The sequence below is a fragment of the Octopus sinensis genome, linkage group LG18, assembly GCF_006345805.1.
Source record: "Octopus sinensis linkage group LG18, ASM634580v1, whole genome shotgun sequence".
NCBI lineage: Eukaryota > Metazoa > Mollusca > Cephalopoda > Octopoda > Octopodidae > Octopus > Octopus sinensis.
In genome coordinates, this window is record NC_043014.1 from 3,859,965 (window position 1) to 3,883,927 (window position 23,963).

At 39.8% G+C, this 23,963-nt stretch overlaps 1 protein-coding gene and 2 long non-coding RNA genes across 3 annotated transcripts in view; 1 reads left to right on the plus strand and 2 right to left on the minus strand.

Moving 5' to 3' along the window:
* Positions 1 to 427: 427 nt before the first annotated feature.
* Positions 428 to 11,312, minus strand: LOC118767007 (short-chain collagen C4-like). The gene is made up of 5 exons (XM_036510913.1): positions 11,246 to 11,312; positions 10,946 to 11,007; positions 5,201 to 5,252; positions 2,786 to 2,860; positions 428 to 1,033 (listed from the first exon to the last, which is right to left on the minus strand). Exons 1-5 carry the CDS (start codon positions 11,310 to 11,312, stop codon positions 534 to 536), a joined length of 756 nt encoding a protein of 251 aa, XP_036366806.1. The 3' UTR covers positions 428 to 533.
* A 4,306-nt stretch (positions 11,313 to 15,618) lies between these two features.
* The window catches only part of LOC118766853, an 11,214-nt gene continuing 2,869 nt past the window's right edge, over positions 15,619 to 23,963 (minus strand). Inside the window, exons 2-3 of the long non-coding RNA XR_005002763.1 lie at positions 22,735 to 22,739; positions 15,619 to 15,628 (exon numbers count right to left, since the gene is read on the minus strand). This is a non-coding gene — a long non-coding RNA (uncharacterized LOC118766853). The remainder of the gene's footprint in view (positions 15,629 to 22,734; positions 22,740 to 23,963) is intronic.
* LOC118766839 overlaps positions 18,659 to 23,963 on the plus strand; it is a 22,811-nt gene continuing 17,506 nt past the window's right edge. The window contains exon 1 of the long non-coding RNA XR_005002748.1: positions 18,659 to 18,669. This is a non-coding gene — a long non-coding RNA (uncharacterized LOC118766839). The remainder of the gene's footprint in view (positions 18,670 to 23,963) is intronic.

Sequence of the window (23,963 nt, forward strand, 5' to 3'; positions counted from 1 at the left end):
GAACGGAAATCTTCCCTGATTAATAACAGCAAATAAAATGGTTTGTGTAGAAGTAACTGGTTGTTGTTGTTGAAGCGATCATGTGTTTTCTGTGCTAAATAATGTGATGGTTCATGGTCCTTTTCAGAATCCGAGGTGTAATTTGAAAACCAAGATGTCTGAGATAGTAGCGTCAAGTATTAGATTTTCTAAGGCTGTGAAAAACAAGCTGATATATTTCTATGTTGGTACTATATTTAGGGTTTTCTGAATAATGAGACACGAGACAAAATACGGTTAACCGAAATAGCATTTTATTTTAACATTAATTTGATAAACTGAAATCTTACAAAATGTTCCGACAGATTTAGATTTTATTTCTCAGGATATTTCTGGCTTTCTACGTCGCCTCTTTTGTATGGTTTTCAATATCTTCTGATATACCAGTTTCTTTTAACGATAGACATACTTGAATGAAAATATTAGGTAAACATTCATATCATTTCTTGTAATTCACAGACATATTTTTATATGGAACCGAATTTAATTTCTATTCAATGTTTACTGCACACAACGCAGGTTAATTCTTGACCATGGAAATACGGTGGACATGGCAATGAACCACAAGAAGCCTGAACGAAATATAATACAGCTCCATTTTCGTTTTTGTAACCTGCTGGATCAGCTTCTGGTGCATAGTCCACACACACATATTCATGTCTGCCCTTATTACCAGAACCTTCGGTCATCAAATATCCTGAATACTCAATCGTCCAACCAGGGTAACACTTTGTCCTGGCTGGTAACATCATAACAACAGCAGGTTGTCGTGTCAAACAGACAGCGCATGGAACGTCGTGATCATGAAGCGATTTAGCGTTAGCAAAGGAAAAGAGTTTGTTAGTTGTGTAGTGTTCCAGTTGATATTCAGTGCCATGAATCCAACTTCCACCTTCATGTTCTGTAGTATAATTGGCCCAAATGGGGTCGTTGGGTAGACATAAGAGATTACTTCCGCCACCTGCGTTGTCGAACCATTCTCCACCAGCCAAACCTAGAAATAGTAAGAATAAATCAAATAAAAATCATATTAAGCAAAATAATATCTAAAATTACGGAAACATTCATTACAGTTTGACCCTTAAAAGGAGTCATATTTAGTCGCGTGTGAACGAATTGTGGTGTATATATGTTAGTGTTTATGTTAGTGTAAGCTGTGTGTTGCTGTATGGGAGTGCGTATAAGTTCACAGCTGTGCGTTTCTCTTCTCTACATGTGTGTGTGTGTATGTGTTTACGTGTGTTTGTGTGTGCCTGTGTATTTGTGTACGTGCGTGCGTGTGCGTGTGTGTGTATGTGTGTATGTGTGCGTGTGTTTGTGTTTTTGCGTGTGTTTGTGTTTGTGTGTGTGTTTGTGTCTGTGTGTGTGTACGGGTAAGTATTTGTGGCTGTGATGTGTATTGCATGGGGTAGATGTTTGTGTGTGGATGTAAACAAACGGAGAAAGGAAAGGGATTTTGTTACTCTTGTGGTCGTGATTTCCCGAAATGGAAAAGATGTCGTTCACGTTTGAACGGGAAAATTTTTGGTGATGGGAATTGCATGTGGTTTGAGTAGAACAATACGAGAGAAGATGAGATGCAAAGAACTGGTGGGTAAGAGGGGATGAAATACTGTTTAGCCGACCATAAGGGTGTGGCTAGCTATATCCATCGGTTTGTCTCGGACGAGTCAGGCCTACCACGAGACGGGGCTACCACATACTATAATATTATGATCACACAGATTTTATTTCATGCAAAGCATGAACTGAGGTGGGGTGAATTTTGAAGCTCATTGATGGCGTAGTGCTTAAGATGAATGGACAGCAGAGTGGGCGACCGATAAAGGATATGTGTAGGGTTTATAGAGAGCAGATTCACAAAGGATATGAGGTTGGTTAGAGAAGATGTGGGAAGCAGTAGCTTTGAATTGAATGTGCCGGTGTTACCTTACAAAGATATACTGGGCAATTAATGAGGGGAGGTGGCACATGGAAACAGAAAGGTTTGAGGGATAGGACGATTTCGGTAAGGCGGTGAAGAATACAAGTGCAATATGTACTCACTTGGGTTCTCTCAGTGGTACTTGGTCCCTCCATATTCTGCATAATAAATACGGCCCTTAGTTAGCTTTGTCCATTAATTACAGTGTGTGGTTTGTCCAGTCCACATTGTACGTTCTGCGTTCCTTTCATTAACTATTTACAGTCACTGTCATCAATTTTAATTAGACCTTGCTCAAATTAGTCTATAACAACAATCAACAGGCACTGTAGTTAATGTTAGTCAAGCTGCCATTCTTCACCTGTGGTCACACTCGTACAATACCACCATCCGTAGCCAGTACAATTTATAACCAATTAGCAGGCTTGGTATTTGATATCTACACTCCATACAAGTCAGCCAGGAGTTCTTGATCGCTATACTGGACTCCAGTCTAGTCCCTATCTATAATTTCAAGTACAGATATCTATATTCTGTGGTCAGACAACATCCTTTTCACCTGGTCAACTCTAGGCAACATTTAAAATTCTGATTTGACCAAATACCTACAAAGGAGTAAGCAGTCTTGTATAGTGTCTATAGGGTCTGTAGGTATCGTTTCAAACGTGATATGTCATCAGATGATCGTCTTGAGTGTGTGTGCGTGTGCGTGAGAGAAACGGCGACAGAGGGGGCGACACGAAGAGAAAATGAGAGGAATAAAAAGAGAAGAAGAGAAAGATGAAATGAGAAAGGGAGGAGAGAAATACAGAGTGTACTAACCGTCATATACAAGGCTTGAATTAGTAGGACAAGTAGTTCTGCCCCACCGGGTATACAATGATCCGGGACCGGGTTCTGTGAAATTAAAATGAAATAAAGTAATCAGGCCATCATAGCTACAATATGCAATAAAGCGAATCAGGCCATCATAGCTACAATATGCAAAGGGCTCGAAGGAATAGCCATACCGCGTCATTCATCGAGTCGGATAACAGCATTTGCGTCCGGATCTTGGAAGGAGGAGTCCATTTAGGAAATATATTGCCGTCTCCACCCAACTCAATGTGGGATGCATGGGAAGGGATACAAAATATGCGTGTTCAGGAACCCCGAAGCAGGGCCAGAAGGGATCAACAGTTCATAATTGAGAATTAGACTGTCAAAACCGGAGGAGATAAAACGCTATATCGGTGTCTCCTCAAGAAAGGTTCGTTACTTCGGAGGCGTACACTTGGAAGTAAGTTGGAAACACCACCGTGCAGGTGTGCCAACAACTATGTCTGCACTGTCGGAAGTGGTATGCTCACATTCATTGGCTTTCAGATTGGATTATGAAGTGAATCCCACTAGGTATTAAGGGATACCTCCTGAAGCTCAAGCAGAATGAAGGAGTGATGTAGCTGCTGGAAGTAAATGCACCCAATAGCGAGGGAAAATACAAATGCTTCCTCAACAAATTCACTGCAGCTTTGGATATATTTGGGGTAAAGTCATTTGTCTTACAAGGAGACTTCCGTGCACACTTTGGCGCTGATAAACGCAAGAAGTATTGATTGGGTGGAATGGCGTCACACACCTTAATGGGGTGGCCATACTAGTCTTCTGGCAGGAAACGGACGCTGTATGATATAGATATCGTTTTAAGACGGTTGTTTATAAGGGTACTTGGAATAGAAATGCTTAGTGACAGAGGTTCTTGATAGATGTTGTTGTCGTCTCAGTCAACTTTGAGTCTGTGCTGGACGTTCGGGGTAAAAGGAGTGGAGGGAGTTGTCAACTGACCACTACCAAGATGTCTGAAACCGGAAGATGCCTACAGTTGGGAGAACCTAGTAAATTGGTAAGACCAGTGCGACCTACAGAATAAAGTTGAAAGCAGTAGTGGATGATGGAATAAGAAAGAAAATTGTGGATAATATTGCATCCAAATTGAGAGAGACCCACATGAATAAACTTGGGCATCGAAATCAATTAGTGATTGTATTATTTTTGTCGAACTAAAGTCACTGAAAAGTGATAAAGCTGCTGGAGAGAAATACGTTCGTCTTGATAATTTAAAACCCTTAAATACACATGGTATTCCTTGAGTGACTCATGTATGCTAGGTGGAATGGGGCATCAGGGAAAACACGAGGGCAATGTCAATCCGGGGTAATAATCGCAGATTTTTTTAAGACAAAGTCTACACTACATGTCTAGAATAGTTACGTTGGGAAATTGTCGCGTCCAGGACTACTGTCCTGGATACAGTACACCCGACCAGAGATTCGTTCAAAGGCAGATCTTCGAGAAAACTTTGAAATATTTCCAAGGGGAATACGCTGTAGACCACGTGCCGTGGGGCATGTTGCAGATGGTTTACCAGGAAGGTGAGATTATTGGGCAAATACCTTTTACCGTAAAATACTCGTACGGATGTCCAAATGTTTGTATTTGTGCAAAAGCCGAATGTTTTCAACATGGAGTTTGGACTTCAATAGAAGAGCGCATTGTTAGTGCTTCTCACATTTCTTATGGTCTGGTTGAGCATGGTTCAGCCATTTTAGTAGAAGTATCTCATTTCGTCTGTAAGGGATCGGTCGACTGCTATTTGCAGACGACATGCTGCTATCTGACTCATGTCATGTTCACTTTTGACATGCATTGAATGGGTTGGCTGCCGAGTGCTCCAAGGCAGGGATGACTAACACACACTCTGCAGGAAAGTGGAACATCGTTACTTCGGGAATCTATTCACGAGTGATTGGAAGCACAAGACTGAACAGATTGCTAGATTCTAGATATAAACGCATTGATGCGCTAGGTCGGGCATTCGATTCTCAGACGAACAATGGTTGGTACACTTATCGACGTAGCGCTGCACACACACACACACACACACACACACACACTCATATACACACAATTAATGTCATAGTATAAAAGAGTAAAATTTTATAAAGGAAATTATTGTAAAGTAAAATGTATTTTAAAAGAAATTTAGACTAGTGTCTTAGTATATATTACTGAAGAAATATGGATAGTGATGTAGATTCAATTCAACTTTGGTGAAATTATAAATCGTTAAGGAGACACGGGTGAATGACTTTAGCTAAACACTGTAGAACTGGAAGCTGGATACTTTATAATATTTAATCTCATTCCTGAACATTTCTTCAAAGTTATTGTCTTATACAATATAAAATTAGTTCTTACTTGGGGTGTCATCAGGTTTATCGTCACAAGATTTCTTGGAGATGACACGGTTCTGTGGAAAAAGAGAGAGTATTTATTATCGTTTAGAACTGAAAAGAATGCAATATATGACAACATTTTCGGACGGCATTTTATGAAGATGTGGGTGACGTCGACATTGTCCATTCCACCAAATCTATTATATCGTGTTACATCTTGGAGGTTTGCTGGAACTGCATGCCTTTCTGTGAATCTGGTATTTCATTATTTCATGCTTGTATATGGCAAAGCATACACATTACATAAACAGCTAATATCCCTGTTCATTGTCAAGAGTAGACTAAATTTGCTATCTAAAATCGCTGGTAGTTTGAAGATTACTAGAAACGTAGACTTGCGCATTCTGCTGACGTACAAGAAAGCCCGACGCCAACCTTTTATGTACGGCGTCCTAATCCGCAGTAGGACTTTTCCACTGCGTCCTTAGGAGAAACTGTCAAGGCAATAGGATGCAATATTTAGAAGTAGTTTGAATTGATGTAAAAGCTCTATTGCCTTGATATTGTTTAGTATAGTTATCCATCATGATCACTGAAGAGTCGGGTATTTCTAGCACTGGTGAATAATATTCCGGATTGAATCTCGAAGGTCAATATATCATTTGGCATTCAATGGAATATCACAAAAGTTTGTAAGAAAAATGTTTGGGAACATATTGTAGGTTATAAATTGACTGCATACGAAAGGGATGAGAATTAGATATTTTGTACACGGGTGCTATATAAACTGGTTATTTACTCCTTAAATATAGTGCGTATATGTAGATGTATATATGTAAGTGTATAAAAATTTATATATATATATATAATGTTTATACATATATATATACATATGTTTGTGTGTGCGTTTTTATATATAAGTGTGTTTCGCTCTTGCGTCTCATGTTCGATCTTTGACTTCTGGCCGAAATCAGATCGCCATGTTGATTCGCTAGCTTTTGCACGCATATTTTTTTCTCTCCTTCTTTCTGTGTTTTTTTCCTCTGTGTATCTTTCTGTTGAAGAGCGTAGGCTCGAAACGTTAAAGACTTGTTTCATTTATATTTCCTGAGCACCATACTAATACAATTGTTTGTTTGTATTCCACCTGCTTTCGTCTTTTGTTTATTTCCGTAAACCTGCCTTCGTCTTTTGTCTATTTTCATAAAGCTTACCGTTATATATATATATATATATATATATATAATATATATATATATATATATAAATATATATATATATATATATATATATATATATATATATATATATATATATATGTATATATATATATATATATATATATATATATATATATATATATATATATATATATTTATATATATTATATATATATATATATATATATATATATGTATGTATACAGATATTTATATTGGGTTGCCGAGAAAGTTCGTGCCGATTTTTAAAGGAAAATAAAGGGCCAATAAATACTTGCCATTGCATTTTTAAACAACCAAATATGAACCATTTTGTTGCACTATGCTTCTCCATCTTTCCTTTAACTTGAAAATACCCTCATTTCATAATTGCGGTGGTTTCATGGCAAAGAATTCATCGAGGTATCTTTTTACGTCATTCAAGGAATTGAAATTTTTACCATTAACACTATTCTGCAGAGGCCTGAATATGTGGAAATCCGAAGGTGCAATATCTGGTGAATATGTTGGGATGGAGTAACACATGCCAGCCGAGCTGCAGCAATTTTTGTCTGGTTCCCAAAGCGTCAAGTGCCGAAAATGAACTTTCTTATCTTGCCTTTTCAAGTGTTACAAAATTAACACAGGTTATAGGAACATAAACCTTCTTACACGAAAAGATAGCTTAAACTGCGCTCTAAATGGAGGTGGAGTTAAATTCTATTTTATGAACTCAACCATGTTCTAAAATAAGTCGAAATTTAAGCAACCATATTTTAGCAATAAATTTCTGGACAACCGAATAGATTGACAGGTATTTCTATATCAATCAAACTATCTATCTATCTATCTATCTATCTATCTATCTATCTATCTATCTGTATGTCTGTCTGTCTGTCTGTCTTTCTATCTATCTATCTATCTATCTATCTATCTATCTAAAAAAATTCACTTTACCACGCACCGAACTTTTCAGAAATAGCAGCCAAAAATATGGCTATTTCTTCAACTGCAAATAAAAGTCTCCAGACAATGCATACTCAGAAAATAACTCACATAGGTATAAGGGAAAAACAATGAAAGATCACATCCATATACGATACCCGAGGACAGTCTGTTTCTGGATTTGTGGGTAAAACGCCACTTTTCCTTCATCAGCTCAGAGATTTCTTCTGATTTAGATTTGAAAATACTAAGAATCAAACATACCCGTCCGATATCTGTAACATCGGACAAACCATGCCAGACACCCAGTACTAGCGAATCCAAAATACGAATGAGATCTATTATTCTCCCTGTCCACCCACGTGAGTCATAGAGCATTACATTTCTACAGAGGTAAAAACTGTAGTTCAAATTCTTGGAGAGAAAAGCATTATATTGTCATCAAAAAAGGGGGTAGAATTAATTAATTGTTAATAAATTCGACCAAGCAGTATTCAGTATGTAAAGACCATTTACGGTGTATTTGAAGTATTAATTTATAAAAATATGGTAAAGTAAAAAAATTCACTTTACCACACACCGAACTTTTCAGAAATAGCAGCCAAAAATATGGCTATTTCTTCAACTGCAAATAAAAGTCTCCAGACAATGCATACTCAGAAAATAACTCACATAGGTATAAGGGAAAAACAATGAAAGATCACATCCATATACGATACCCGAGGACAGTCTGTTTCTGGATTTGTGGGTAAAACGCCACTTTTCCTTCATCAGCTCAGAGATTTCTTCTGATTTAGATTTGAAAATACTAAGAATCAAACATACCCGTCCGATATCTGTAACATCGGACAAACCATGCCAGACACCCAGTACTAGCGAATCCAAAAATACGAATGAGATCTATTATTCTCCCTGTCCACCCACGTGAGTCATAGAGCATTACATTTCTACAGAGGTAAAAACTGTAGTTCAAATTCTTGGAGAGAAAAGCATTATATTGTCATCAAAAAAGGGGGTAGAATTAATTAATTGTTAATAAATTCGACCAAGCAGTATTCAGTATGTAAAGACCATTTACGGTGTATTTGAAGTATTAATTTATAAAAATATGGTAAAGTAAAAAATTCACTTTACCACACACCGAACTTTTCAGAAATAGCAGCCAAAAATATGGCTATTTCTTCAACTGCAAATAAAAGTCTCCAGACAATGCATACTCAGAAATAACTCACATAGGTATAAGGGAAAAACAATGAAAGATCACATCCATATACGATACCCGAGGACAGTCTGTTTCTGGATTTGTGGGTAAAACGCCACTTTTCCTTCATCAGCTCAGAGATTTCTTCTGATTTAGATTTGAAAATACTAAGAATCAAACATACCCGTCCGATATCTGTAACATCGGACAAACCATGCCAGACACCCAGTACTAGCGAATCCAAAATACGAATGAGATCTATTATTCTCCCTGTCCACCCACGTGAGTCATAGAGCATTACATTTCTACAGAGGTAAAAACTGTAGTTCAAATTCTTGGAGAGAAAAGCATTATATTGTCATCAAAAAAGGGGGTAGAATTAATTAATTGTTAATAAATTCGACCAAGCAGTATTCAGTATGTAAAGACCATTTACGGTGTATTTGAAGTATTAATTTATAAAAATATGGTAAAGTAAAAAAATTCACTTTACCACACACCGAACTTTTCAGAAATAGCAGCCAAAAATATGGCTATTTCTTCAACTGCAAATAAAAGTCTCCAGACAATGCATACTCAGAAAATAACTCACATAGGTATAAGGGAAAAACGATGAAAGATCACATCCATATACGATACCCGAGGACAGTCTGTTTCTGGATTTGTGGGTAAAACGCCACTTTTCCTTCATCAGCTCAGAGATTTCTTCTGATTTAGATTTGAAAATACTAAGAATCAAACATACCCGTCCGATATCTGTAACATCGGACAAACCATGCCAGACACCCAGTACTAGCGAATCCAAAAATACGAATGAGATCTATTATTCTCCCTGTCCACCCACGTGAGTCATAGAGCATTACATTTCTACAGAGGTAAAAACTGTAGTTCAAATTCTTGGAGAGAAAAGCATTATATTGTCATCAAAAAAGGGGGTAGAATTAATTAATTGTTAATAAATTCGACCAAGCAGTATTCAGTATGTAAAGACCATTTACGGTGTATTTGAAGTATTAATTTATAAAAATATGGTAAAGTAAAAAAATTCACTTTACCACACACCGAACTTTTCAGAAATAGCAGCCAAAAATATGGCTATTTCTTCAACTGCAAATAAAAGTCTCCAGACAATGCATACTCAGAAAATAACTCACATAGGTATAAGGGAAAAACAATGAAAGATCACATCCATATACGATACCCGAGGACAGTCTGTTTCTGGATTTGTGGGTAAACGCCATACCATATTTTTATGAATTAATACTTCAAATACACCGTAAATGGTCTTTACATACTGAATACTGCTTGGTCGAATTTATTAACAATTAATTAATTCTACCCCCTTTTTTGATGACAATATAATGCTTTTCTCTCCAAGAATTTGAACTACAGTTTTTACCTCTGTAGAAATGTAATGCTCTATGACTCACGTGGGTGGACAGGGAGAATAATAGATCTCATTCGTATTTTTGGATTCGCTAGTACTGGGTGTCTGGCATGGTTTGTCCGATGTTACAGATATCGGACGGGTATGTTTGATTCTTAGTATTTTCAAATCTAAATCAGAAGAAATCTCTGAGCTGATGAAGAAAAAGTGGCGTTTTACCCACAAATCCAGAAACAGACTGTCCTCGGGTATCGTATATGGATGTGATCTTTCATTGTTTTTCCCTTATACCTATGTGAGTTATTTTCTGAGTATGCATTGTCTGGAGACTTTTATTTGCAGTTGAAGAAATAGCCATATTTTTGGCTGCTATTTCTGAAAAGTTCGGTGTGTGGTAAAGTGAATTTTTTTACTTTACCATATTTTTATAAATTAATACTTCAAATACACCGTAAATGGTCTTTACATACTGAATACTGCTTGGTCGAATTTATTAACAATTAATTAATTCTACCCCCTTTTTTGATGACAATATCTATCTATCTAGGTATCTATCTCTATATATATCTATCTATCTATCTATCCATCTATCTAATCTATCTATCTATCTATCTATCTATCTATCTATCTATCTATCTATCTATCTATCTATCGGTCTGCTGTCTGTCTATCTATCTATCTATCTATCTATCTATCTATCTATCTATCTATCTATCCATCTATGTAATCCATCTATCTATCTACCTACCTATCTATCTATCTGTCTCTCTGTCTGTCTATCCGCAAATCTATCAATCCATACACACACACATATTTACACACTCGCACACATACACAATACATACACACATATTTACACACACTCACACATGCATAATACATACACACATATTTACACACACGCACACATACATAATACACACACACATATTTACACACACGCACACACACATATTTACACACAAGCACACATACATACCTAAATAAATACATGCATACAGACATACATATGTTAAAAGAAAATCCATGACTTACCGTTTTTGATGGGAGCACAATATTGACGGTCTCAGGACAACAAAGCAGATCAAGAAGGGAACCTTTAATAAATGAGAATTAAAACGTCAAAGTTGTTCGATATAATCTGCCTGTAAGATATAATCGGTGTCTCCTCTACAAAATTTCGTTTCTCCGATAGCGTACACCTGGATATAGGCTTGAAACTCCACTACGCAACTCTGGTGCCAACAATGTCTCCACAGGTAGGATTAGGATACTCTCAATCCCCAGCTTTCGGATTGTATTATGGAGTGAAACCTACTAGGTGTGAGGGTTCACCTCTTGAAACTAAGGCTGAATATGAAGGACCAATGTTGCTGCTGGAAGTATAAGCAGCAAACAGCATGGGGAAATACAAATCGATCCTAAGCAAATTCACCTCAGCTTTAGATATATTTGGGGTAAAGTCATTTGTCCCGCAAGGAGACTTCAGTGCACACCTTGGCACTGATAACTGTGAGAAGGATTGATTGGAAGGAATGTCGTCAGTGAACTTAATGGAGAGGTCATAGCAGCCTTCAGTGCAGGATACACACTCTCCTCCTATGGTATAGATATTATTTTAAGACAGGGATATTTATAAGGGTACCTGGTATAGAAATACTTGTGGAGTTGTCAACTCGCACTACCTACATATCTGAAAACCTGAAAATTTCTACAGTCTGCCGAACACTGGAAATTGGTAAGTCCAGTGCGACCTACAGAATACAGTTGGAAGCCGCAGTGGATGCTGGGATCAGAATCAAAAATGTGGAGACTTTTGCATCCAAATTGAGAGTGACCATCCTGAATGAAGTTGGACATCGAAATGGATTCGTGATTGTATTATTTTATTCAGCAGGTTCTTCTTCGGTTGAACGCTTATTTGAGCTAAACTCACTTAAAAGTGATAACGCTGCTGGTGAAAAGCACGTTCGGCTTGATATTTTAGAAACCTTAAATACAGATGGTATTCTCTGAGTGACCCATGTATGCTAGGTGGATGGGACCTCTGGAAAAAACACCAACAAAGCAATGGTAATACGGGGTGACAATCACAATTTTTTCAAACAGAGACCAAAGAGTGTGTTCTAATTATAGAGAAGTCTACACGTGATGTCAGGAAAAGATATGTAGGGAAATTGTCGCGCCCAATATTACCGTCCGCCACGCGGTACACCTGACCAGATAGTCATTCAAAGACAGATCTTCCAGCAAAATTTGAAGCATTTCCAAGGTTTAGACGCTGTAAACCACGAAAAGGCACACGATCACGTGTCCTGGGGAATGTTGTGGATGGTTTACCAGGAAGGTGAGTTTAATGGGCAAATACTGGTTGCCATATGGAGGTTGAAATGATTGTATTTATGTAAAAGTCGAAAGTTTTCAACGTGAAGGTTTCCCTTAGTTGAAGTGTGCATTGTTAGTGCTCCTTCTCACATTCTTTTTTGTGATCTGGTTGAATATGCTCAGCCATTGTGGTAGAGGTAACCTAATTCATCTCTACGTGATCGGTCGACTGTTATTTGTAGACGACATGCTGCTTGGTACAATTATCGACGTAGCAATGCATATATACTCATATACACAATAAATGGCATTGTATATTAGAGTAACATTTTATTAAGGAAATTATTGTAAAGTAGAATATATTTCGAAATAAATTCAGGCAAGTGTCTTAGTATATATTATTGTGGACATGTGGATAGTAATGTGGAACTAATTCAAAGTTGGTGAAATTATAAATCATTGGTTAAGGAGACACGGGTAAAAGACTTTAGCTATAAAATTAGTTCTTACTTGGTGTGTCATCAGGTTTATCGTCGAGAGATTTCTTGGAGATGAAACGGTTCTTTGAAAAAATAGAAATAGCATCATATAAATAGAACTTCAGGGTATTTATTATCGTTTAGAACTTAAAACAATGCAATAGATGACAACATATTCGGACAGGTATCATTGCCAACACTACCATCTCAACCCTTAGGAATCTTCTAGAAGGCGTTTCAATCCAGTCAAAGGATTTTATGAACAATATCAGACAATACAACTCTGCATTTCAAATGACATCGTTTGGTGAATCTAAGAAGATAGATAAACATGAATTTACGCCGACGTCAAAGTTCAAGGGCAAGTCTATCCTCTCATTGGTTCCCTGGTACCCGCGAATGAACAACCACAGTTCCGCCAAATTTGCTCTATGAGTGATGTAGGACAACAAACCCGACGTGAGGTGTCAAAATTTCCGATGATGGGTCGTGTTAGACACAGCGCCCACTGCTGCAAAGGAGAGTATATCCACTGACAGCTTTTCGGTGCGTTCAAAAATCACACAAACCCCACCCTCAATTTTGCATGACAGGTTAGGGCCTGAAACACTCCAAACGGACGCATAGCATGTTGCTTAGTCGAATTAGCCCAGCATTTACTCTACAAATATTTTGCTGTCAATGTTGCACTTTCCCATATCACCTGTTTCAAAGATGGAACGTCTTAGAGAATGACATCTGCAAATGTAGAAAGGTAGGTACACTAACACGTTATCTTTACAACTGTTCATTAGCATTGAACAGGTACACATGGAGGCACAACTTGGTCCTTAAGGTTATCTTCAATGCTATAAAAAACCAAATTCATCTCAACAACACTGAGGAAAAACCGCTAAAAGTACCATCAAGAGATTTCATTTCCATCGTGCGACCAGGTCAGCGGATCCGTTTCAAGAAGAAGATCAAGAAACTTCCTGAGAAAAATGAAAAGTCGAACGGCTATTGGGAGGTAACTGCAGATTTACCAGGGTGCCAGGTTTTCTTTCCCATCCCAGTTTCGAAAAAAACAGATATTTTGATGTGGTGTGAAAGAAAGAAAGTTGTAAATATATTCGAGCTAACAGTTCCTCATGAAGATAATATGGACGCCGCTCGGGCTCGAAAATTGAACCGTTATGAAAACCTTGAGGAATGTGAAGACGCAGGCTGGAAAGTGGAACATTTTCCTATCGAAGTCGGATGGAGACGCATGTTTCTTAATAATGTCGCTTATTATGCAGTGTACAATGTTAAAATTTTGTGTCTGTTACAGTTAAATTCGATTATTATAATTTCAAAAAAGGGACTATTTATTGCTTGTTTTGAAGCAAAATTTGTTTTAATTCCCCCTTGTTTATTAGTGTTTTTACACAATGGAAGGTACTGTCGCGCGTAGGGAGAGTGTATCTCCAGTGCCAAGTACCAGTAAGGATTCTGTAGTGAGCAGAAGGATATTAGAAGAGCCAATAAGGAGCTATGCGGCTGCCGCCGGAGGAAACTCAAGGAAAATTGATACAACCAATTTGAAGGCAAACCGAGAGCTGTTAACAAAAGAAGGGACCGAAATAAAGGTGGTCCCTCCTCATAGCATCATTAAAGATGCACTCGAAAGGACTGTAATTTTCAAAACATATAATGTTGAACAGAAAAAAGTTAACTATGTCAATGACAGAAGTGTAGAAAAATATTTAAGGCCAATTTGGAAGAACATCACATATTTGGCCAGAGGAAAAAGATATGCAGCTGTTGAAGTGAGGATGTCAACAGTGGAACAGGCGCAAAAGTATTCTGTGGAGCCTCTTCGAACGGATGAGGTAGTACTGTTGCCATTTTATATGGGGAGGAGAACCTCCCGAATAAAGATAAGCTGTGTACCACCGGAGGCGGACGCCGGATGGCTAGTAGCGGCAGTACTGTATGACCTAGAGGAAGAAATCACACTGCTTTCTGCGGAAGTAACAGAAGACAAAGTCTGGCTTGGCCAAACAATAAAAATGCTGATCCAAGCAGAGCCTATGACCCTAGAAAAAATTCCAGAGGTCATAGATACAATGGGTACGAAGTTAGTAGTCATGGTGGAAGGTAGAAAACCCAGATGTTTTAAATGTGGAAAGAAGGGCCATGTTAGGTCCGAATGCAAGAGTGGTGAAGAAAAAGAAAAAGAGGAGAACAACATTGAAGAAGACTCGGAAGATGAAACTACAGAGAATGGAAAAACAGAAGAAGAAAGCACAGAAGAAGAAAATGAGAGCGGAAATAAAGAAGAGACGGAATGGAAGAGAACTGGTAGCAAAAGGAAATTAAAGAGAAATGTTAAATCATTGGCAAAAATGCAAACTCAAAGAAGGCATGAAAAAGCCAAAAAATCAAAAACAAAAGAAATACGAGAGAAAGAATTTCTATATATGGCGGTTCGAACCTCAAACTCGAGATTAATGAGCCAAATACAAATTAAAAAACTAAAAAGAACTGGATGCAAAAACGTTAAAGACGGTTTCGAAGTCTACCACGTAGACAGAACGTCTTACAATGTTCTAGCAAATGACCATCGGAGTGATGTTGGCTTAATTAAAACGACTCCACGAGCCCGAGAAAAAGAAAAAGAGGCGGACCCACCTCCGCCTTTTAGCGAAGACATAAGAAATTGAGGTAAGACTTATGGCAGTTCACGTTGGATGTTTAAATGTGCGTGGCCTGACGGCGGGATGGAAGCAAGGCCGCTTCTTAAACGACGTCATGTCACATAATTTGGATGTCATTGTTGCTACTGAAACCCGGTTAAAGGGATCAAGAGGACTGCTCCCACTCCTGGACGGATACGAGAAATTTGTTTTTCCAGGTCCACCGGCGGGTGGGTGTGGGGGTGTTGGTCCTACTAAAAAGAAACCGGGTTCCAGAGAAGAAGTTAATTTTTTGTGACCCAGAGGGTAGGCTGGTCGTCTTGGACCTGACTTTAAGTTGCGGTAAGAAAATCAGACTGGTGGCAATTTACACCCCCCACAATGGTCAGTCTGAGTATTTCCGAGACCTAGAGAAGTTTCTTGGTACGGCGTACCAATTAGTTTTGTTAGGTGACTTTAATGTTATTCAAGATGCGCGCGTGGATAATGTTGGCTCGAACCCAAATAGAATACCTAATGCCGGTTTCCGGGATCTACTAAGTCGCTTTCAGCTAGTAGATCCATACAGACTTGAATTCCCGAACACCCCAATGTGGACATGGTTAAGTGGTGACGGGTCTTTTAAGTCCTATATAGATAGGATGATTCTAATTAGAGAAACAGATAGATCCATAGCTAAGTGTCCACAGTTCCACTTGGTCAGCTACAGTGATCATAAATTGGTCACTTGTAAGCTGAACCTAGATAAGTTACAGAGTAGAGGATCCGGTTACTAGAAACTCAATAAGTCCCATTTGGCGAACGAAGAGTACAGAAGCCGGATTAAGTTACTGATACAGAGGGCTTTAACTGGTACCATCATTAATAATAAATGGTGATACGCCCTCAAAAGAGCCATTAAATTTGAATCTATTAGATATAGCATAGGCTTAGTGGCAAGAGAGCGTAAGAGGGAACTAGAACTGGTTAAGGAATTAGAGGAAGCAGGGTTGACTGGTAGTGCTGCTGAGGCGAAGGCTAAGAGACTGGAATTAAACCAGCACCTCGAGGCCAAACACATGGGATGCATTATCAGGGCTAGACTTCGTGCAATGGGGAGTGAGGGGATCAATGCCGCTGGATGGGCTCGGGTGATGGAAACCCAACGTGGAAATGATTCCACAATTCGATCTGTGGAGAACCTACAAGGCGAGATTGTGAACGAACACGATGAGATGTGTCAGGCTTTTCAGGAGCACTTTGCACAGCTTTTCGGGAGGGGCAATGGATCGGATGGTAGGTTGGACCTTTCGGACTTCCTTGCCGGGCTGCCGCGTCTCTCGGGGCAGGATGCTGAGTGCTGTGAGGGTCCGATAACACCTCAGGAGGTGAGAGAGGCTATAACGAACTGTAAAGCTGGTAGGGCGCCGGGACTTGGTGGTTTGCCTTATGAAATGTACAAAAGTATGCCAGACTTGTATGGGCAAATTCTGGCCGGGGTTTACGATAGCTGGCAGTAGAATGGGTCGATTCCCAGATCTGTACGCAGGGGAGTGGTGACTGTGGTCAGGAAGGACCCAAACAAGGGAGATAAGATAGACAACTTTAGGCCCATCACTCTGTTAAACGCAGAGGTGAAGATTTTGGCCAAGGTACTAGCAAAAAGATTGGGGCAGGTCGCGAATACTCTGATCGGCAAGGCAAAAACCTGTGCCGTCCCCGGCAGAAGCATTCAGGACAATCTCCATCTTATACGCTATACCTTAGAAGGGTTTGGTAGTGATTCTGGTAGTGATTTTGGTCCATTTAGACCAGTCAAAAGCATTCGGTAGGGTTGACTAACGATACCTGGTGTCCGTGTTAGCACAGTTCGGGCTGGGTCTTGGCTTCTTTAGGTGGATAATCCAATTATACGACAACATCGATTCGATCGTTCGGGTGAACGGATTTCTTTCTAGGCCGTCTCTATGAAGCGCTCGGTTCGCCAAGGATGTCCGCTTTCGCCACTTTTGTATGTGATGGCCCTAGAGCCGTTACTGCAAAAGTTGAGCGGCATCCCGAGGGGGCCGGCTGTTGGAGAGTCGGTTTCAGCATATGCGGATGACATCACCATTCTTGTAACCAAGATGGAACACCTACAGAGGGTACGTGAAACAATTAAGGTTTACGAGACGGTGGCAGGAGCAAAGATTAACCGGGAAAAGTCAGTCGGCTTGCAACTCGGCACCTGGAGGAGCAAGTCGATGCCTTTGGATAGCGTCGTGGGACGTTGGACGGAGGGCCCGGTTAAGCTGCAAGGGGTATGGTTTAGACCATACCTCCAGGTAGAAAAGAACTGGGCAGAGGTATTGAGCAAGGTGACCTGCATAGTCAAGACCTGGTCTTGGCGGTGTCTATCCTTGAAAGGGAGGGCGGAGGTGGCCAATGTGTTTATCGCATCGGTCATCATTTACCGCCTAACCATCGTGCCCTGTCCCGGTTCGTGGTTGAGCAAGCTGGAGAAGCAGATCTTCCGCTTTTTGTGGAAGGGCACCACTCCTCTAGTGAGGCGTTCTATCTGCTGCCAAAAGCCGTTGAATGGAGGACTGGGGATGCCTTGGCTGTTGATGTGCAAACATGCGCTGAGGTTCAGGTATCTCTGGCTACTCCTGAATGGTTAACAGGTGTGGTCTCCGCTCGCGAAACGGATGTTTCCCAGGTTCACAAGTTTTAGTGGACAAGAAAGCTGGTTCCTTCGTAGAACGAGGTTGGGTACATGGTTTACGGAGTGCCGTAAAGCACTCCTACAGTTCCATCGCTCGGGTAATGCTAGCGGTTTTGGTACCACCACATTTTTCTATAGCAGGTTGGTAGAGGCTGGGAACGACGATACCCTAGAGGAAACCCTAAGTCTCGGAGATAACTAGTTAGACAGTCTGTTCCGAAGGACGTTTGGGCCGGGGTGTTTGGATAATTTCCAAAAATCCCTGGCCTGGCAATGTTACCGAGGAGCCTTACCCGTTCGGGATAAGCTCGCAGGACACGGTCGAACCACCACTGCCGACTGTCCAAGATGCGGACGGGATAGGGAAACTGGCCTGCACGCTATTGTTCAGTGTTCGGGAGTGTCTGAAGTGTGGGTTTATGCAGAACATCTGCTGTCAGGTTCGGGAAGAGTACAGCTGTCGTCTGAGTCAATTGTAAAAATTGACCCGCCGGATTTCCTCACGAAAGAAGATAAGCAATGTTTTCTCGCAGTAGTAGCAATAGCGAAAGAGGTGGTATGGAAGTCGCGAATGAAAGGTTTGGCGACAGGCAACCTCATCTCCGGTCTCGGGTTGGTGAGATATTTTATCTTCCTCCTTAAAAGGAAGGTGAGGCTGGAAAGAAGATGCCTGTCAAAGAAAATGTTCAAAGAAAGATGGTTGCATGTTGCGAGGGTGCTGGGAATGAAAGATTCCTCATGAACATGTCATAAGTCTGCATACAAATGTTTCAGTAGGAGAATGGGGCTCGTGGGGTCGGAGCGTAAGCCATCTCTCTGCTTCATCTCATGTGTGTATTTCGTCCTTTTTGTATCTCATTCGATTTCATTCGATTTCATTATATTTTGTAAAATTTTAAAAGTCATATAATCATTGAGTGTCTGACCCCAATCAGGCTGTATTGTCCCCCTCTATGTTTGGGCCCATGTGGCTAATAAAGAAATTGGATGTAGAGGGTTTGTTGGACACAGCGTGAGACGACTGTTGTTATCGCTAGGCCTAACTCATCGTAAAGTCAATACCATCATGACTGATATCCAATCTACAGTGGAGAAGGCTAGCCACTGGATTTGGTTAAAAAGAGACGATGAGTGATGGCTAGAAGTATATTGAGTTCTTCATAACCAGCTGATCTAGCAAGCGGGGCCTCATATCAGTGAGGGGGGCCGGTGCGCATTGATGCCGTCGAGAGGTAGGCCCCGAAACGGCGCGCAATCTCTCCTGATGACCCCATACACTTGCTAGCTTCCGGTATACGGAGCTTTTAACTGGTAGCACTTGCATGTGCAAGTTGTTTGCAAGACATCTAAGACCTTGTGGTAGGGAACCACTGACAAACCGGAAAGACGGTTAGGCATCTTGGAAGACAAGAGGACTGCTCGGAAAGACGAGCGGACAACAGGAAAAACTATCGACACCAGGAAAGACTGGTGGAGGCTGCAGACTTACGATCATCGCCTTTGTAATATATTGTAACAGATATGAATGGATATGACAGCCCCACGATCGACCGAGAGGGGAGAATCGAGAATCAATCAAACCCAGTCAGCACGGAAATGACCTTGGAAATGAGTGCGGTTATTCATTCGAACAGCGAACGAAATGCAAACAACTTTGGATGCAAGCTGTGCTGTAGAACCTTTGCAACTGTGAGAGGCTTGAAGATACATCAGGGAAAGACTTGTGAGAAGAGGACAGAGCAGTGTGGATCGTCAGATCGTAAAACACGTGGCAAATCATCCCCGGACTCAAACCACAGCGGATCGATAAATGCTACAGCAGAGACCTCTTGGCGTGATGAAACTACAAGTCATGAAACTGGTGCATCGGATAATACTCAGAGGAAACCGAGGGTTTTGTGGCTTGCTGCTAATGAGAAAGTGAAATATAAAGAGTTTGAAAACAAGGTTTGTCGGGCTCTTTATAAAATGACAGGCTCTACAGTGGAGAAACTGGGCAAATTATCAAGCTCAATATACGATGTAGGAACAGATTTATTTGGAATAAAAGAGAATATCCGGCTAGAGAAAGGAAAGTGTGGACCAAGCAGCAGGATCAGAAAAATGCAGCAGTTGAGGAAGGAAAAGTCCGACTTAAGAAAGCGATGGAGATGTGCTGCACTAGATGAGAAACCTGGCCTTGCGCTACTGTATAACGATTTGAAGAGGAAATGTCGTTATGTGCAACGACATATCCGCCGATATGAGCGTCGAAAAGAAAGTAAAAGGACTCGGGGTCAGTTTCTGAAGGACCCTTACGGGTTTACTAAGAAGCTATTCACTGAACCGAAGAGTGGCACTTTATCGTGCACTAAAGAAGAATTGGATGCTCATATCAAGGATACCTACAAGGCAAGATCTTTATGGGGATTCTGTCGAGGAGAACAGTGGCATATTTACACAAATTACTAATAACAGCCATGGACCACTTCCACATTCCAGACAAAGTGATCAAAATAATGAGGATGTACTATGACAGTTTCGAAATGAGATTTACGACTGGAAATTTTACAACAAATTGGCACCGATTGGAAGTTGGCATTGCTGCTGGCTGTACGATATCTGTCACGTGGTTTATCTTAGTCATGGAGTTGATTTTGGAAGGTGTAGATTTTTCGGAACAAATCGCCCATGTACAATTGCCTAAGAAAGCCTTCATGGATGACGTGACACTTCTAGCTACAGATAAAAAAATCATGCAGAATGCCCTCTTGAGATTAGACGAACTTGTAAGGTGGTCAAGGACGCGATTTAGAGCAAAAAAGTCGCGTAGTCTGACATTTGTTAAGGGAGTGCAGAAAGAATTTAAGTTTCGAATATCTGAAGAAAGCATTCCAACAGTCAAGGAAGAACCCGTCAAGAGCTTGGAACGAGTATACGCTGGAACATTGTCAGACAGAAGTCGTGGGATTGAAATTATGAAACAGGCCGAGGCTGGGTTATCAGCGATTGATAATTCGAAGTTTCCAGGTAAATATAAAATTGATGTTTGTGACAGCACATAAGATCTCCTCAGCAGGATCAATGACTGTAACAACACTTGTGACCTGACAGTATGTATGGTGGGTAGCATGGATGTGGTATCCCTATACCCATCGATTGACGTAGATTTTGCGGTGGAGAAGTGCGTGGAGATGATCAACGAGAGCCAGGTGGAGTTCCGTAATGTCAACACAGAAGAACTGGGCCTCCTACTTAGACTGACATGTAATAATGAATACTTAGATAAGCATAATCTTAGTAGTTTCTGCCCCAGTAGATGTTTAAGAGGTAGACCGCCCACAATTACGTCTATGGCTAGGAAGACACATATAGAAAGATGGCGCGGATGGACCAGAGCCATACGGAGCCCCGCAAATGTCCATCAGGTAAAGAAAATGATCGCACATGCACTAGGAGCTAGTATAAGAGTTACCCTAAAAGGCCACACGTTTAAGTTTAATAATAAAATATATGCCTAGGACGAGGGGGCAGCTATCGGCGTTAGTATCGCTGGTGATGTGGCTAACCTTTCCATGGTATGGTGGGACAGAAGGCTTAAAGAACGCCTAACACAGAACTCCATACTCGTAAACATGTACTCTCGCTATGTTGATGATATCAACATAGTGGTAAAGGCACCCCCACAAGAGAGTACTCTTGAAAGAGAAATAGAAACTAATACTATGGAGAGTATCCAGCAAATACATAACTCCATCCTCCAGAGTATTAAGGTTACAATAGACTACCCCACTAAACACCCCAACCATAGACTACCAGTGCTAGACACTGAACTCTGGCTAGAAATTGTGAATAATAAAACCCAAATCCTTCATTCATACTATGCCAAACCTATGGCCTCAAAATACTTGATCCACCGGAACTCAGCCATTGCGGACAATGCCAAATTCAATATTTTGATGGCAGACCTCGTCAGAATAATGAGAAATGTGTCACGCATGTGCGAGCCTACAGAGTTAAGAAACACATATGATATTTCATTCACCGCATGCAGTTCTCAGGTTACATCCATAAAGAAAGGATTAGAGTATACAAAGGAGCCATGAAGAAATTTGATAATATATTATGTAATGATAGGAATGGGATTTGCCCACTCTATAGGAACAAATCATGGAACACTATAGAAAGGACAAAAAAGAAAATAGGGAAGGCCAACTTATGGTATGATAACCATAAATACCAGAGTGTCATGTTCGTTGACACCACCCCTGGAGGTGAAATGGCGTACCGCTTTAGAAGGACCCTAGACAAACTGAAGCTAAGAATTAACGTTGTTGAAAAGCCAGGCAACCCTATCAAATCTATAATTGGTAGAACCTATCCTTTTAGTAGAACCCCCAGTACGGATAAGTACTGTACTGTATGTAGATTTAGCCCACAAACAAACTGTAAAGCCAGGAATGTAGTCTATAGTATAAGATGTATAGAGGGACGATGCAGTAACAAGACGACATACGTAGGGGAAACGGCAAGAAGCATAGGAGAGCGGGTAAATGGACATTGGAGACAACTCAAGGAAGGTAAAAGCTCATCGATTCTGTACCAACACGCCGAACAGAAACACGGGGGATCAATCAATAACATACAAATTAAAATATTGTCCACACATAGAACAGATGCAACAATTAGACAAATTACAGAAGCTACACACATAATAGAAAATAAACGTAGCCTGAATAGAAAACTAGAATGGAGCACTAACACACCACAACATGTGACGATAGAGGATCCAGAAAACATAATAAATACACAGATAAATAAACAAATATAAATAAATAACTATATATATATATATATATGTATATATATGTGTGTGTATATATATGTATATATATTTTTTTTTTTCAATTCGATTTATTATTGTTATTACTAGTATTGTTGTTATACATACATACATACAAGCATATGTAATGATAATAATAAGTAGATGTAAACACATGAACAAAATAAGAATAAACAAAAACAACAACAACAAAAACAAAATACAAATTACATGAACGTATATAAACAGAAGATAGAAATATTACAGGCATCCCCCCACATACACACACTATATAAACATAGACGCACATAGAGATATAAGCATGCGCAAATGAAGACATACAATAGAAATACAAAAAGGCTTACGGTTAGTAAGGAGAGACACAAATAAGAAAGAAGAAATCAAAGGACCACTGATGCGGTCACAGGATTGTGACGAAAGAACTCTGGCCGAAATAAGATTAAGATTAATGTAAAAAATAAATAACACTGAAGCAAAATAACACCAAATATGTCAATATGACCATTCCGAAATATAACAATATCTGTTTCAACACACGACTTCACATAAAAAATCTTGCACAACAAATATTTAAACGTACTATATATATATATATATATATATATATATATATATATATATATATATATATATATATATGTATGTATGTATGTATGTTTAGGTGTGTGCGCCTGTGTTATTTTATGTGTATACGTGTGTGATGGATCGTACGTGTGTGTGTGCTGTATAGGAACATATGTACATGGTCCATGCATACATCCTTACATCCATCCATCCATCCATCGGTATGTACATACATCCATATATTCATATATACATACGTAGATGCATACATACATGCACGCATACATACATATATAAATACATAAAGACATACATATGTTAACACAAAATCCATGACTTACCGTTTTTGATTTCTCTTCCATTTTTCCTATTCTTGAATCTTGATGAAGATTGACGATCGTCAGAACGAGAAGAACCCCAAAAGCTATGAGAGAAGAAATGGAATAACGCTGCGAAATATTCCTGAACTGTTGTGCGAAATCCATTCTGGTGACAGTTGTCGGTCGTACGTGATACTTCG